Raw genomic sequence first — 17,733 nt, forward strand, 5'->3', positions numbered from 1 at the left:
TTCCATTCCACGCCCGTCAGTAGCTCAGTGCATGGAAGTAATCGGCTTAATGGTAGCGGCAATGGACATAGTACCATTTGCGCGCCTGCATCTCAGACCACTGCAATTATGCATGCTAAGTCAGTGGAATGGGGATTACTCAGATTTGTCCCCTCTACTAAATCTGGATCAAGAGACCAGAGATTCTCTTCTCTGGTGGCTTTCTCGGGTCCATCTGTCCAAGGGGATGACCTTTCGCAGGCCAGATTGAACGATTGTAACAGATGCCAGCCTTCTAGGTTGGGGCGCAGTCTGGAACTCCCTGAAGGCTCAGGGATTATGGACTCAGGAGGAGAAACTCCTCCCAATAAATATTCTGGAGTTAGGAGCTATATTCAATGCTCTTCTAGCTTGGCCTCAGTTAGCAACACTGAGGTTCATCAGATTTCAGTCGGCCAACATCACGACTGTGGCTTACATCAACCATCAAGGGGGAACCAGGAGTTCCCTAGCGATGTTAGAAGTCTCAAAGATAATTCGCTGGGCAGAGTCTCACTCTTGCCACCTGTCAGCGATCTACATCCCAGGCGTGGAGAACTGGGAGGTGGACTTTCTAAGTCGCCAGACTTTTCATCCGGGGGAGTGGGAACTTCATCCGGAGGTCTTCGCTCAACTGATTCATCGTTGGGGCAAACCAGAACTGGATCTCATGGCGTCTCGCCAGAACGCCAAGCTTCCTTGTTACGGATCCAGGTCCAGGGACCCGGGAGCGGCGCTGATAGATGCTCTGGCAGCCCCTTGGGTTTTCAACATGGCTTATGTGTTTCCACCATTTCCGCTGCTACCTCGACTGATTGCCAAGATAAAACAGGAGAGAACATCAGTGATTCTGATGGCGCCTGCGTGGCCACGCAGGACCTGGTATGCAGACCTAGTGGGCATGTCGTCCTGTCCACCATGGTCTCTGCCTCTGAGGCAGGACCTTCTAATACAAGGTCCTTTCAACCATCCAAATCTAATTTCTCTGAGGCTGACTGCATGGAGATTGAACGCTTGATCCTATCAAAGCGTGGCTTCACGGAGTCAGTTATTGATACCTTAATACAGGCACGGAAGCCTGTTACCAGAAAAATTTACCATAAGATATGGCGTAAATATTTATATTGGTGCGAATCCAAGAGTTACTCATGGAGTAAGTTTAGGATTCCTAGGATATTGTCTTTTCTACAAGAGTGTTTAGAAAAGGGCTTATCTGCTAGTTCGTTAAAGGGACAGATTTCTGCTCTGTCTATTCTCTTACACAAACGTCTGGCAGACGTTCCAGACGTCCAGGCTTTTTGTCAGGCTTTGGCTAGGATTAAGCCTGTGTTTAAGACTGTTTCTCCTCCGTGGAGCTTAAACTTGGTTCTTAAAGTTCTTCAAGGGGTTCCGTTTGAACCCCTTCATTTCATTGATATTAAGCTTTTATCTTGGAAAGTTCTGTTTTTGATGGCTATTTCCTCGGCTCGAAGAGTCTCTGAGTTATCTGCCTTACATTGTGATTCTCCTTATCTGATTTTCCATTCAGACAAGGTAGTTCTGCGTACTAAACCTGGGTTTTTACCTAAGGTAGTTTCTAACAGGAATATCAATCAGGAGATTGTTGTTCCATCATTATGTCCTAATCCTTCTTCAAAGAAGGAACGACTTTTGCATAATCTGGACGTAGTCCGTGCCCTGAAGTTCTATTTACAGGCAACTAAAGATTTTCGTCAAACTTCTTCCCTGTTTGTCGTGTACTCTGGACAGAGGAGAGGTCAAAAAGCTTCGGCAACCTCTCTCTCCTTTTGGCTTCGTAGCATAATACGTTTAGCCTATGAGACTGCTGGACAGCAGCCCCCTGAAAGAATTACAGCTCATTCCACTAGAGCTGTGGCTTCCTCCTGGGCCTTTAAGAATGAGGCCTCTGTTGAACAGATTTGCAAGGCTGCAACTTGGTCTTCGCTTCACACTTTTTCAAAATTTTACAAATTTGACACTTTTGCTTCTTTGGAGGCTGTTTTTGGGAGAAAGGTTCTACAGGCAGTGGTTCCTTCCGTTTAAGTTCCTGCCTTGTCCCTCCCATCATCGGTGTACTTTAGCTTTGGTATTGGTATCCCATAAGTAATGGATGATCCGTGGACTGAATACACTTAACAAGAGAAAACATAATTTATGCTTACCTGATAAATTTATTTCTCTTGTAGCGTATTCAGTCCACGGCCCGCCCTGTCTTTTTTAAGGCAGATCTAAATTTTAATTAAAACTCCAGTCACCACTGCTCTCTATGGTTTCTCCTTTCTTGTCTTGTTTCGGTCGAATGACTGGATAAGACATGTGAGATGAGGAGCTATATAGCAGCTCTGCTTGAGTGATCCTCTTGCAACTTCCTGTTGGGAAGGGAATATATCCCATAAGTAATGGATAATCCGTGGACTGAATACACTACAAGAGAAATACATTTATCAGGTAAGCATAAATTATGTTTTCTAGACAAGCATTACCAATTTGTTGCTCTTTCTTTTGGCCTAGCAACAGCTCCAAGTATCTTCTCAAAGGTTCTCGGTGCCCTTCTCTCTGTAATCAGAGAGCGGGGTATTGCGGTGTTTCCTTATTTGGACGATATCTTGGTACTTGCTCAGTCTTTACATTCTGCAGAATCTCACACGAATCAACTTGTGTTGTTTCTTCAAGAACATGGTTGGAGGATTAATTTACCAAAATGTTCCTTGATTCCTAAGACAAGGGTAACCCTTTTAGGATTCCAAATAGATTCAGTATCCATGACTTTGTCTCTAACAGACAAGACGTCTGAAATTGGTTTCAGCTTGTCGGAACCTTCAGTCTCAATCGTTCCCTTCAGTCGCTATGTGCATGTAAGTTTTAGGTCTCATGACTGCAGCATCGGACGCGATACCCTTTGCTCGATTTCACATGAGACCTCTTCAGTTTTGTATGCTGAACCTTTGGTGCAGGGATTATACAAAGATATCACAATTGATATCCTTAAATCCCAATACTCGACTATCTCTGACTTGATGGTTAAATCACCACCGTTTAGTTCAAGGGGCCTTTTTTCTTCGTCCAACCTGGACTGTAATTTCAACAGATGCGAGTCTTTCAGGTTGGGGAGCTGTCTGGGCATCTCTGACAGCGCAGGGGGTTTGGATATCTCAAGAGGCGAGATTACCAATCAATATTTTGGAACTCTGTGCGATTTTCAGAGCTCTTCAGTTCTGGCCTCTTCTGAAGAGAGAATAGTTTGTTTTCAGACATACAATGTCACAACCGTGGCGTATGTCAATCATCAATGCGGGACTCACAGTCCTCAAGCTATGGAAGAAGTATCTCGGATACTTGCATGGGTGGAATCCAGCTCCTGTCTAATCTCTGCGGTTCATATCCCAGGTATAGACAATTGGGAAGCGGATTATCTCAGTCGCCAGACTTTACATCCGGGAGAATGGTCTCTTCACCCAGATGTGTTTCTTCAGATTGTTCAGATATGGGGGCTTCCAGAAATAGATCTGATGGCTTCTCATCTAAACAGGAAACTTCCCAGGTATCTGTCCAGATCCAGGGATCCTCAGGCGGAAGCAGTGGATGCATTGTCACTTCCTTGGAATTATCAACCTGCTTATATCTTTCCGCCTCTAGTTCTTCTTCCAAGAGTGATTTCCAAAATCATAATGGAACGTTAGATTGTACTGCTAGTGGCTCCAGCATAGCCACACAGGTTTTCGTATGCGGATCTTGTTCGGATGTCCAGTTGCCAACCTTGGCCACTTCCGTTACGGTCAGACCTTCTATCTCAAGGTCCGTTTTTCCATCAGGATCTCAAATCATTAAATTTGAAGGTATGGAGATTGAACGCTTAGTCATAGATTTTTCTCTGACTCAGTGATCAATACTATGTTGCAGGCTCGTAAATCTGTGTCTAGAAAGATTTATTACAGAGTTTGGAAGACTTACATTTCATGGTGTTCCACTCATAAGTTCTTTTGGCATTCTTTTAGAATTCCTAGAATCTTACAGTTTCTTCAGGATGGTTTGGATAAGGGTTTGTCTGCAAGTTCCTTGAAAGGACAAATCTCTGCTTTTTCTGTTCTGTTTCACAGAAAAATTGCTAATCTTCCTGACATTCGTTGTTTTGTACAGGCTTTGGTTCGTATCAAGCCTGTCATTAAGTCAATATCTCCTCCTTGGAGTCTTAATTTGGTTTTGAGAGCTTTACAGGCTCCTCCGTTTGAGCCTATGCATTCTTTGGATATTAAGTTACTTTCTTGGAAAGTATGGTTTCTTTTGGCTATCTCTTCTGCTAGAAGAGTTTCAGAATTATCTGCTCTTTCTTGTGAGTCTCCTTTTCTGATTTTTCATCAGGATAAGGCGGTCTTGCGGACTTCATTTACATTTTTACCTAAGGTTGTGAATTCCAACAACATTAGTAGAGAAATTGTTGTCCCTTCGGTGTGTCCTAATCCTAAGAATTCTTTGGAAAGATCCTTACATTCTTTGGATGTGGTAAGAGCTTTGAAATATTATGTTGAAGCTACTAAAGATTTCAGAAAGACTTTTAGTCGATTTGTTATCTTTTCTGGTCCTAGGAAAGGTCAGAAAGCTTCTGCTATTTCTTTGACTTCTTGGTTAAAGCTTTTGATTCATCATGCTTATGTGGAGTCGGGAAAATCCCCGCCTCAGAGGATTACGGCTCATTCTACTAGGTCAGTTTCTACTTCCTGGGCTTTTAATAATGAAGCTTCTGTTGATCAAATTTGCAAAGCAGCAACTTGGTCTTCTTTGCATACTTTTACTAAATTCTACCATTTTGATGTTTTTTCTTCTTCAGAAGCAGTTTTTGGTAGAAAAGTTCTTCAGGCAGCTGTTTCAGTTTGATTCTTCTGCTTATAATTTTAGTTTTTTTCTTTATAAGATTAAAACTTTTTGATTTGGGTTTTGGATTATTTTTTCAGCGGAATTGGCTGTCTTTATTTTTATCCTTCCCTCTCTAGTGACTCTTGCATGGAGTTCCACATCTTGGGTATTTGCTAGCTCATGGACTCTTGCCAATTACATGAAAGAAAACATAATTTATGTAAGAACTTACCTGATAAATTAATTTCTTTCATATTGGCAAGAGTCCATGAGGCCCACCCTTTTTGTGGTGGTTATGATTTTTTTGTATAAAGCACAATTATTCCAATTCCTTGTTGATGCTTTCGCTCCTTTCTTATCACCCCACTTCTTGTCTATTCGTTAAACTGAATTGTGGGTGTGGTGGGGGGTTTATTTATAGGCATTTTGAGGTTTGGGAAACTTTGCCCCTCCTGGTAGGAATGTATATCCCATAAGTTACCAGCTCATGGACTCTTGCCAATATGAAAGAAATTAATTTATCAGGTAAGTTCTTACATAAATTATGTTATATATATATATATATATATATATATATATATATATATATATATATATATATATATATATATATATATACACACACACACACACATACTGTATTAGGCTTCAATGTGTGAGTTTTTTTTAAAAAAATTTTGGGATGGTGGTGTGCCACATGATTTTTTAATGTAAAAAAGTGTGCCACAGCAAAAAGATTAAAAATCACTGTTCTAGAGGACCTGTGGGTCCATGAGGCGGGAAGGATTGTCTCAATCCTTATAGCCTTCAATCTGGATGACTGGGTCAGTGGTGTTTTCGCTTCATCACTCTTTCTTGGTCTGGTGTTATCGGACCCTAGAGTTCCCTTCCCCACGTAGTGGAGGGTTGTGGGGCTTAGCGCCCTCTTTCTGCCATCTTGAGCGGTTGGCCGTTTTTAAGGCTTGGGACTTGTCCTTTGTGAACTTTGGTCCTCAGCAGCTAGTAGTTTGACAGCTGCCTTGCAGTGCATGGTTTCAGTATGTAACCAGCTGAAGCTATTGCACATTGACTGTGTACTGTCTAGCTGTTTTAGGAGACCTTTTGGGTCTTCCTCCGTTGTCTCCGTGTGGGTTAGGTCTCCTTTTCGGGACCTGGGTTCCCCTCTGGGAGATGGTTGTCCTTGTTAGGGACTCTGGGCTTCGTCTCCTTGGGCTTTGCTTGGGTTCTTCCTGGAACTGGGGATGCTTTGTGCCTTTTTCTCCCCTTTGATCCTCTGTTTGTATGGAGGCGATGTGGAGACCAACCTTGCTCGAGGGGTTTTGGCCTTGCGGTATTTCCTTGCCTTGTTGTCCTGAGGCGGTTTGTGAATCTAGGGGCCTAGGATCGTTGTACGACTTTTCCCACCTTAACTCTTTTGGAGCTTTGAACTCTTTAGGTCGGGACTTGCGAGTTCTTTTCATTATCCGGGTTAGCGTTTTCCCTTGTGGATCCCGTTGTGGGTTGTTACCGGACTTTTAGGTTAAGGGCTGGTTTGGGGTTCCCCAGTTCCTGGGAACTTGGGCTATGTCCTTACTCTGACTTCTTGACCTGGTGAGGGTTGGCCAGGTTTTCTGAGTGACTGTTGCTCATTGGGCTGTTATGTGCCTTATGGTCGGATTCCCTGGGTCAGCTTGCTGTAGTAACCCTTGGATTCACTGCTCTGCAGATGAATGGGTTTGCAGTGTCTCTGCTGCGGCTATTGCGCATGGAATATGTGTTAGCGAGCTAGTCTTAGGGGGATCACTTCCAAGGTGCATCTGTGTTGGGGATTGATTTTCCCTTTAGCCTGGGGCTTCGTGGCCTGCAGACAGGTGCTGCTTTTTGGCCCTATCCCTTTTTTTAGGATGAGGGCTTATATTCCTTCTGGAGATGTGGTCCCTTTCTTAGCACTTCTCCTGGTTTCAGGAAGTTGGAATTGTGGGTTAACCTTCTGAGAGAGGTGTTTTCTCTGGGTTATTATGTTCCATCTGGAGTCTTGCTGGCTCAGTGTCAAGACTATGTTGGGCCTTTTTGTTAGATCCTTGGGTCTACGTCCTTGTCGTCTGTTCTTGGAGTCAGGTTGTACCCGTGCTTGGTTGGTTGGCGGTGGCCATTCTTCGGCTCGTTTTTGAGCTGGTTTTGGGGTCTGTCCCCCTGTTTTAGTCCTGCCGATGCTTGGTCTGGCACAGCTGGAAGTGGGTTCTAAGAGATGTTGTCTTTTTCAGGACCTAGGTGTGCATAGCGTTAGCTTCCTAGGCTTACAAGCATAAGGTCCAGGTTTACACTACCTTTTGGGTTCTGGGTGTAATCTCTCTTCTTGGGAGGCCTCGTTTGAGGTTCTGTGTATCCCCTTTTGGAGACCTGTGTGTAGGTCTGGTGGCTGGATTGCCTAGAGTGTGCCCTCTGTCTGGGGGTTTATGTTTTGCAGTCTGTCTTGCTGGCTGCTTCTGCTTCTTAGCAGTATTCTTCTGAGTCATCCTGATGCTTTCTGCGTGTACTTGACTCAGGGTTTCGTCTGGGTCGTTACACGTTTTTTTGTGATAGAATACTTTGTATTTTAAGTTCGGACAATGTGAGGACTCAGTCTTTAGTTCTCTTTCAGTGCTTGCATGAGGTTTGAGAGTACAGTTCCTCTGTTCCTGTGTCGGTCTTATACCTCTGATTTTTGCTGGATATAGGCGTAGCCTTCCCTTATCTGTCAGGACCTATTTGGGTCTTGCGAGCTGGGCTCACTATTAGGGGGTTTTCCTTTTTGGATATGGTGTACTCCCGATTTTCCTTCAGTTCTCCCTTGCCTTGTCCATTGGGAGTTCAGGCTGGTGTTCCCTTCATTAGTTCGGGGTGAGTGGTGGGGGACCGACTGTTGGGCGTCTGTGTATCCCAGAAGACTGTTGGCTCAGTTGAATCCCATTTGTGGTCTCTAGCTAGGCTGCTGGACTATCTGTGGGTCAGTGTCCTTGGGGCTTTTCCTTTTAAGTTCTCTCTGCTTCTGACGATGCAGGGTTTTTTGTTAGGCAGTGGTTTCAGGGTTGGTGTCCTCAAAATGGGCCGCCTATTGTACCCTTCCGTCTTGGCATTAAGTGTCCTCTAATAGCTTGGGTATTGTTTTTCCAAAAGTAATGAATGCAGCTGTGGACTCTTTCCATTTAAGAAGAAAAACATAAATTAAGCTTACCTGATAATTTTCTTTTCTTCTGATGGAAACATTCCACAGCTCCCCACCCATAATTATTATGTGGGGCGTCCTTTTTTTTTTTTTATTCTTCTGGTACCTTTCACCCTGATATTTCTTCTACTGTTCCTTGTTCCTCGGCTGAATGACTGGGGGTTGAGGGAAGTGGGAGGAGTATTTAAGCCTTTGGCTGGGGTGTTTTTGCCTCCTCCTGGTGGCCAGGTTCTTATTTCCCTAAAGTAATGAATGCAGCTGTGGACCCTTTCCATCAGAAAAGAAAATTATCAGGTAAGCTTAATTTATGTTTTTAAATGTATATGCCATGTGAACAAAAAAATTATGTTCAGCAAATAATAAAAAAAAGTATCACAATTTCTTATCCATAAAAATATATATATATATTTTTTCAACAGTTATAAATGATTAAATAGCACATTGATGCTTACTTATGTTTATTAACAATGTAAAGTGGTTATATTAACAGAATGCAGTAATCTTAACTTTCATGGTAACTAACACAAAACCTATTCATAGAAGAAGAAGAATGAAATACTGCAAATGTTCATACTTTACAGTTTTAATGTGTTGTGTAATATGTAACATTGAGTGATTTCAAGTTGACTCTGAGACTGGTATTTTTTTTTACTGCTCGCTGGAAGATGAAGGCTATATTTGCGGCTTTAAAATATTTCACAAAAAAACTAAAATATATTGTATGCGTTTGTAAAAATAGGTCTGTGTACTGTATAAACCTACTTTTTTCTTGTCGGACTTCTAAAGGTTTTCCCCTGTCAACCAACAGAGCTGTGAGTTTTCCCTCCCGAACAGTCAATAAGAACATTTCTGTGTTTTAATTTAAATTTACAATAAAATGACTTCCAGTTCCTTGTTTTCTTGGCACTTTTACATTGGGAACCTTACTTAACGGGACAGTACTACAGAATTGTTGTTGTTTAAAAAGATAGATAATCCCTTTATTACCATTCCCCTGTTTTGCATAATCAACATGGTTATATTAATATACGTTTTACCTCTGTGATTACCTTGTATCTAAGTCTATGCAGACTGCTCCCTTATTTCAGTTCTTTTGACAGCATTTAGCCAATCAGTGCCCTCTCATTTGTAACTCAACGGGCGGGGTCACAATATTATCTGTATGGCACACATGAACTAATGCCCTCTAGCTGTGAAAAACTACCAAATGCATTGAATTAAGGGGTGCTCTTCAAGGGTTTAGAAATTGGCATATTAGCCTACCTAGGTTTAGCTTTCAACAAAGAATACCAAGAGAACAAAGCAAATTTGATGTTAAAAGGGAATTGGAAAGTTGTTAAAAATTGCATTCCCTATCTGAATCATAAAAGTTTAATTTTGACTAGACTGTCCATTTTAATATTTGCTTAGTTGAATCAATTTATATGTGTAACTTGAAAAATCTTTTTTTTTTTTTTTTTTTTTTTTTTTGGAAGCTTACATTTTTTTAAGTCTAATATATCAAAAAGACCCACGGCATCTAATCAACAATTTGACTGATGTAGATAAAAATATTTTAATGCAGGGATTGTTAAACATTAGTTAGTTATATTCTTGATGAAACATTGTAGTTGAGTAAGTTATGAAAGAAAAATTGATATGGCATTATTTAGAATCTTTCCTAGATACAATCTTTATTTTATTCTTTACAGCTTCAGCTCGCAAGAGGAAATTGGATGATTCTCCTAAAAGCTGCTTTGAACAAAGTGCCAAGAAAACAAAATCTGACAAAGTATGTATTAGTTATTAAGAGCAGCCCTTGTGTAGGCATTGAAACATGTTGACTTTGAATGTCATACTAGTTAGTGTCTATCATTCAACTAAAATAAAAAAAAAACTTTTACATCAGGAAATTCTATACTTTTTTTTTTTTTTTACTTTTGAAAGCATTTTGATCTTTTTTTTCTTTCTCCAGTCTGCTTTTATGTACTGCATTAATTTTGTAGAGTTGTACATTGTTTTAATTTATGTGCACCAAATATTCAAGTAATCCCATTTCATGTTGACCTTTCTATTTGGATAATTTTCAGCTTTTAACATTTTGATCTGTGTAATTCTGTTTTACCCATTTAATTCTAAAAGCTAAAGTTTTTAAGTAAGCTGTTAATTGTTTTTAAAGCTCACATGTCAAAATAAACTGACAATGTGATGCTGATATGACTTGTGTTTCTTTAAATTTGAATGTATCCTATTCCTGCCAAGCTCCAGTGTGTTTTTGTCATGCTTGTTTAGAGAGAAATGTGTGATCTGTTAATTTATACTAGAAAGCTTCACTTCTTAGATTTAATAATCTGCTCCTTATTGAGCTTTTTGCCACCATTGTTTTTATTTATTTATTTTAATGAGCTAAATTCTTGAAAAGAACTCTCTCCCTGGGAGGTCAAAATTTAATTGTTAATCAGGATGAGTCTTGATTTATTTTAAATGGATAGGAAAGTCAAAATTAAACTTGCACGATTTAAACTAGTGGCCAAAATTGTGGAAACCTTTTGGAAAAAGTGTATTTCTTTCATGTAATTAACAAGAGTCCATGAGCTAGTGACGTATGGGATATACATTCCTACCAGGAGGGGCAAAGTTTCCCAAACCTTAAAATGCCTATAAATACACCCCTCACCACACCCACAAATCAGTTTTACAAACTTTGCCTCCAAGGGAGGTGGTGAAGTAAGTTTGTGCTAGATTCTACGTTGATATGCGCTCCGCAGCAAGTTGGAGCCCGGTTTTCCTCTCAGCGTGCAGTGAATGTCAGAGGGATGTGAAGAGAGTATTGCCTATTGAATGCAGTGATCTCCTTCTACGGGGTCTATTTCATAAGGTTCTCTGTTATCGGTCGTAGAGATTCATCTCTTACCTCCCTTTTCAGATCGACGATATACTCTTATATTTACCATTTCCTCTACTGATTCTCGTTTCAGTACTGGTTTGGCTTTCTACAAACATGTAGATGAGTGTCCTGGGGTAAGTAAGTCTTATTTTCTGTGACACTCTAAGCTATGGTTGGGCACTTTATTTATAAAGTTCTAAATATATGTATTCAAACATTTATTTGCCTTGACTCAGAATGTTCAACTTTCCTTATTTCCAGACAGTCAGTTTCATATTTGGGATTATGCTTTAAATTATCATATTTTTTCTTACCTCAAAAATTTGACTTTTTTCCCTGTGGGCTGTTAGGCTCGCGGGGGCTGAAAATGCTTCATTTTATTGCGTCATTCTTGGCGCGGACTTTTTTGGCGCAAAAATTCCTTTCCGTTTCCGGCGTCATACGTGTCGCCGGAAGTTGCGTCATTTTTGACGTTATTTTGCGCCAAAAATGTCGGCGTTCCGGATGTGGCGTCATTTTTGGCGCCAAAAGCATTTAGGCGCCAAATAATGTGGGCGTCTTATTTGGCGCCAAAAAATATGGGCGTCGCTTTTGTCTCCACATTATTTCAGTCTCATTTTTCATTTGCTTCTGGTTGCTAGAAGCTTGATGTTTGGCATTTTTTTCCCATTCCTGAAACTGTCTTATAAGGAATTTGATCTATTTTGCTTTATATGTTGTTTTTTCTCTTACATATTGCAAGATGTCTCACGTTGCATCTGAGCCAGAAGATACTACAGGAAAACCACTGCCTGCTGGATCTACCAAAGCTAAGTGTATCTGCTGTAAACTTTTGGTAGCTATTCCTCCAGCTGTTTGTAATAATTGTCATGACAAACTTGTTAAAGCAGATATTTCCTTTAGTGATGTACCATTGCCTGTTGCAGTTCCCTCAACATCTAAGGTGCAGAATGTTCCTGATAACATAAGAGATTTTGTTTCTGAATCCATAAAGAAGGCTTTGTCTGTTATTTCTCCTTCTAGTAAGCGTAAAAAGTCTTTTAAATCTTCTCTCTCTACAGATGAATTTTTAAATGAACACCATCATTCTGATTCTTTGGACTCTTCTGGTTCAGAGGATTCTATCTCAGAGATTGATGCTGATAAATCTTCATATTTATTTAAGATGGAATTTATTCGCTCTTTACTTAAAGAAGTACTAATTGCTTTAGAAATAGAGGATTCTAGTCCTCTTGATACTAATTCTATACGTTTGGATAAGGTTTTTAAAGCTCCTGCGGTTATTCCAGAAGTCTTTCCTATTCCTAATGCTATTTCTGCAGTAATTTCTAAGGAATGGGATAAATTGGGTAATTCATTTACTCCTTCTAAACGTTTTAAGCAATTATATCCTGTTCCGCCTGACAGGTTAGAATTTTGGGACAAAATCCCTAAAGTTGATGGGGCTATTTCTACCCTTGCTAAACGTACTACCATTCCTACGTCAGATGGTACCTCGTTTCAGGATCCTTTAGATAGAAAAATTGAATCTTTTCTAAGAAAAGCTTATCTATGTTCAGGTAATCTTCTTAGACCTGCTATATCATTGGCTGATGTTGCTGCAGCTTCAACTTTTTGGTTGGAAACTCTAGCGCAACAAGTAACAAATCGTGATTCTCATGATATTATTATTCTTCTCCAGCATGCTAATAATTTCATCTGTGATGCCATTTTTGATATTATTAGAGTTGATGTTAGGTTTATGTCTCTGGCTATCTTAGCCAGAAGAGCTTTATGGCTTAAGACCTGGAATGCTGATATGGCTTCTAAATCAACTCTACTTTCCATTTCTTTCCAGGGAAACAAATTATTTGGTTCTCAGTTGGATTCTATTATTTCAACTGTTACTGGTGGGAAAGGAACTTTTTTACCACAGGATAAAAAGTCTAAAGGTAAAAACAGGGCTAACAATCGTTTTCGTTCCTTTCGTTTCAACAAAGAACAAAAGCCTGATCCTTCGTCCTCAGGAGCAGTTTCAGTTTGGAAACCATCTCCAGTCTGGAATAAATCCAAGCCTGCTAGAAAGGCAAAGCCTGCTTCTAAGTTCACATGAAGGTACGGCCCTCATTCCAGTTCAGCTGGTAGGGGGCAGGTTACGTTTTTTCAAAGAAATTTGGATCAATTCTGTTCACAATCTTTGGATTCAGAACATTGTTTCAGAAGGGTACAGAATTGGTTTCAAGATGAGACCTCCTGCAAAGAGATTTTTTCTTTCCCATGTCCCAGTAAATCCAGTGAAAGCTCAAGCATTTCTGAATTGTGTTTCAGATCTAGAGTTGGCTGGAGTAATTATGCCAGTTCCAGTTCCGGAACAGGGGATGGGGTTTTATTCAAATCTCTTCATTGTACCAAAGAAGGAGAATTCCTTCAGACCAGTTCTGGATCTAAAATTATTGAATCGTTATGTAAGGATACCAACGTTCAAGATGGTAACTGTAAGGACTATATTGCCTTTTGTTCAGCAAGGGAATTATATGTCCACAATAGATTTACAGGATGCATATCTGCATATTCCGATTCATCCAGATCATTATCAGTTCCTGAGATTCTCTTTTCTAGACAAGCATTACCAATTTGTGGCTCTACCGTTTGGCCTTGCTACAGCTCCAAGAATTTTCACAAAGATTCTCGGTGCCCTTCTGTCTGTAATCAGAGAACAGGGTATTGTGGTATTTCCTTATTTGGACGATATCTTGGTACTTGCTCAGTCTTTACATTTAGCAGAGTCTCATACGAATCGACTTGTGTTGTTTCTTCAAGATCATGGTTGGAGGATCAATTTACCAAAAAGTTCTTTGATTCCTCAAACAAGGGTAACCTTTCTGGGTTTCCAGATAGATTCAGTGTCCATGACTCTGTCTTTAACAGACAAGAGACGTCTAAAATTGATTACAGCCTGTCGAAACCTTCAGTCTCAATCATTCCCTTCGGTAGCCTTATGCATGGAAATTCTAGGTCTTATGACTGCTGCATCGGACGCGATCCCCTTTGCTCGTTTTCACATGCGACCACTTCAGCTCTGTATGCTGAACCAATGGTGCAGGGATTACACGAAGATATATCAATTAATATCTTTAAAACCGATTGTTCGGCACTCTCTAACGTGGTGGACAGATCACCTTCGTTTAATTCAGGGGGCTTCTTTTGTTCTTCCGACCTGGACTGTAATTTCAACAGATGCAAGTCTCACAGGTTGGGGAGCTGTGTGGGGATCTCTGACGGCACAAGGAGTTTGGGAATCTCAGGAGGTGAGATTACCGATCAATATCTTGGAACTCCGTGCAGTTTTCAGAGCTCTTCAGTTTTGGCCTCTTCTGAAGAGAGAATCGTTCATTTGTTTTCAGACAGACAATGTCACAACTGTGGCATACATCAATCATCAAGGAGGGACTCACAGTCCTCTGGCTATGAAAGAAGTATCTCGAATTTTGGTTTGGGCGGAATCCAGCTCCTGTCTAATCTCTGCGGTTCATATCCCAGGTGTAGACAATTGGGAAGCGGATTATCTCAGTCGCCAAACATTGCATCCGGGCGAATGGTCTCTTCACCCAGAGGTATTTCTTCAGATTGTTCAAATGTGGGGGCTCCCAGAGATAGATCTGATGGCCTCTCATCTAAACAAGAAACTTCCCAGGTATCTGTCCAGATCCCGGGATCCTCAGGCGGAGGCAGTGGATGCATTATCACTTCCTTGGAAGTATCATCCTGCCTATATCTTTCCGCCTCTAGTTCTTCTTCCAAAAGTAATCTCCAAGATTCTGAGGGAATGCTCGTTTGTTCTGCTAATAGCTCCGGCATGGCCTCACAGGTTTTGGTATGCGGATCTTGTACGGATGGCATCTTGCCAACCATGGACTCTTCCGTTAAGACCAGACCTTCTGTCACAAGGTCCTTTTTTCCATCCGGATCTGAAATCCTTAAATTTAAAGGTATGGAGATTGAACGCTTGATTCTTGGTCATAGAGGTTTCTCTGACTCCGTGATTAATACTATGTTACAGGCTCGTAAATCTGTATCTCGAGAGATATATTATAGAGTCTGGAAGACTTATATTTCTTGGTGTCTTTCTCATCATTTTTCTTGGCATTCTTTTAGAATACCAAGAATTTTACAGTTTCTTCAGGATGGTTTAGATAAGGGTTTGTCCGCAAGTTCTTTGAAAGGACAAATCTCCGCTCTTTCTGTTCTTTTTCACAGAAAGATTGCTATTCTTCCTGATATTCATTGTTTTGTACAAGCTTTGGTTCGTATAAAACCTGTCATTAAGTCAATTTCTCCTCCTTGGAGTTTGAATTTGGTTCTGGGAGCTCTTCAAGCTCCTCCGTTTGAACCTATGCATTCATTGGACATTAAATTACTTTCTTGGAAAGTTTTGTTCCTTTTGGCCATCTCTTCTGCTAGAAGAGTTTCTGAATTATCTGCTCTTTCGTGTGAGTCTCCTTTTCTGATTTTTCATCAGGATAAGGCGGTGTTGCGAACTTCTTTCGAATTTTTACCTAAAGTTGTGAATTCCAACAACATTAGTAGAGAAATTGTGGTTCCTTCATTATGTCCTAATCCTAAGAATTCTAAGGAGAAATCATTGCATTCTTTGGATGTTGTTAGAGCTTTGAAATATTATGTTGAAGCTACGAAATCTTTCCGTAAGACTTCTAGTCTATTTGTTATCTTTTCCGGTTCTAGGAAAGGCCAGAAAGCTTCTGCCATTTCTTTGGCATCTTGGTTGAAATCTTTAATTCATCTTGCCTATGTTGAGTCGGGTAAAATTCCGCCTCAGAGAATTACAGCTCATTCTACTAGGTCAGTATCTACTTCCTGGGCGTTTAGGAATGAAGCTTCGGTTGACCAGATCTGCAAAGCAGCAACTTGGTCCTCTTTGCATACTTTTACTAAATTCTACCATTTTGATGTATTTTCTTCTTCTGAAGCAGTTTTTGGTAGAAAAGTTCTTCAGGCAGCGGTTTCAGTTTGAATCTTCTGCTTATGTTTTTTGTTAAACTTTATTTTGGGTGTGGATTATTTTCAGCAGGAATTGGCTGTCTTTATTTTATCCCTCCCTCTCTAGTGACTCTTGTGTGGAAAGATCCACATCTTGGGTAGTCATTATCCCATACGTCACTAGCTCATGGACTCTTGTTAATTACATGAAAGAAAACATAATTTATGTAAGAACTTACCTGATAAATTCATTTCTTTCATATTAACAAGAGTCCATGAGGCCCACCCTTTTTTGTGGTGGTTATGATTTTTTTGTATAAAGCACAATTATTCCAATTCCTTATTTTATATGCTTCGCACTTTTTTTCTTATCACCCCACTTCTTGGCTATTCGTTAAACTGATTTGTGGGTGTGGTGAGGGGTGTATTTATAGGCATTTTAAGGTTTGGGAAACTTTGCCCCTCCTGGTAGGAATGTATATCCCATACGTCACTAGCTCATGGACTCTTGTTAATATGAAAGAAATGAATTTATCAGGTAAGTTCTTACATAAATTATGTTTTTTGAGGTTTGATGGCTCATAACACCACTTTTTTTTTTTTTTTTTTTTTGAGTAATATGGAAAGATAATTTAACCAAGAATGTAATGCATTAACTTTTATGAAGGATTTTTCCTTAGAGCAGCAGTTATAAAAAAGAGTGAAACACAGAAAAAATGATATAAACAAAAATTCTCAACTGTCAGTTAATACTTGGGTAACCATTAGCGTTAATTACGGCCTTACAACGCCTTCCCATGGAGTGAACCAAGTTTTTTTTTTTTAGTTTTGCAGCTGTTATAATGTGAAACCAAGATTAAATTATTGCTTCGATTAATTGGGTTTTATTGCTGGGTTGCTTCTAACAGTTTCATTAGTCGGCTCCATAGATTTTCGATTGGGTTAAGGTCTAGGCTATTCCCAGGCCATTTCAGCAGTGAAATATGATTATCTTGAAATCACTTTTTGCACACAGCAGCAACATGACATGGAGCTGAATCCTGTTGAAATATAAATGCTTCATTATCTTGGAAAAGATCACGTGCGGAAGGCTTCAGTTTTGGCTCAAGTATTTAATTTATTTATTTTTGGGCATTTATATTCCCATTAATCACGCAAATTCTGCCCACACCTTTAGATGTCATACAACCCCAGATCATAACACTAACTGGGTGTTTCATGGTACGTGTAATGCAATCAGGATGCAAATCTTCTCCGATTCTTAAGTATTTTATGCCATCACTGCCAAAAAACATAATTTATGTAAGAACTTACCTGATAAATTCATTTCTTCTATAAGGTATGACAAGTCCACGGATTCATCCTTTACTTGTGGGATATTATCCTCCTGCTAACAGGAAGTGGCAAAGAGCACCACAGCAGAGCTGTCTATATAGCTCCTCCCTTAGCTCCACCCCCCAGTCATTGTCTTTGCCTACTCTAAGTACTAGGAAGGGTAAAGTGAAAGAGGTGATAAAATATTAGTTTTTAATTTCTTCAAGCAAGAGTTTTTTTGTTTTAAATAGTACCGGTGTGTACTATTTACTCTCAGGCAGCAGATGGATGAAGACTTCTCCCTGGAGGCTGATGATCTTAGCATTTGTAACTAAGATCCAGTGCTGTTCCCACAGAGGCTGAGGGGTACAAGAAACTTCAGTGTGAGGAACGTTTTCATGCTTTATAGCAGTGAGGTATGTTCAGTCATTTTTTCTGAAGAGACTGTGTATTTCAGAAAGGCTGACAGTATCCCCATGAGGGTAAGGGTAAGCAGTAATCCTAAGAGCTATAGAAAGGCATT

General features: G+C 40.1%; 1 protein-coding gene across 1 annotated transcript in view; it reads left to right on the forward strand.

The window, feature by feature from the left end:
* SMARCAD1 (SWI/SNF-related, matrix-associated actin-dependent regulator of chromatin, subfamily a, containing DEAD/H box 1) overlaps window positions 1–17,733 on the forward strand; it is a 496,186-nt gene that overhangs the window by 206,423 nt on the left and 272,030 nt on the right. The window contains exon 6 of the mRNA XM_053700170.1: window positions 9,745–9,839. Within this exon, the coding sequence (XP_053556145.1) occupies window positions 9,745–9,839 (95 nt within the window). The remainder of the gene's footprint in view (window positions 1–9,744; window positions 9,840–17,733) is intronic.

The sequence above is a fragment of the Bombina bombina genome, chromosome 2 (assembly GCF_027579735.1).
Source record: "Bombina bombina isolate aBomBom1 chromosome 2, aBomBom1.pri, whole genome shotgun sequence".
In the NCBI taxonomy this organism is placed as follows: Eukaryota; Metazoa; Chordata; class Amphibia; order Anura; family Bombinatoridae; genus Bombina; species Bombina bombina.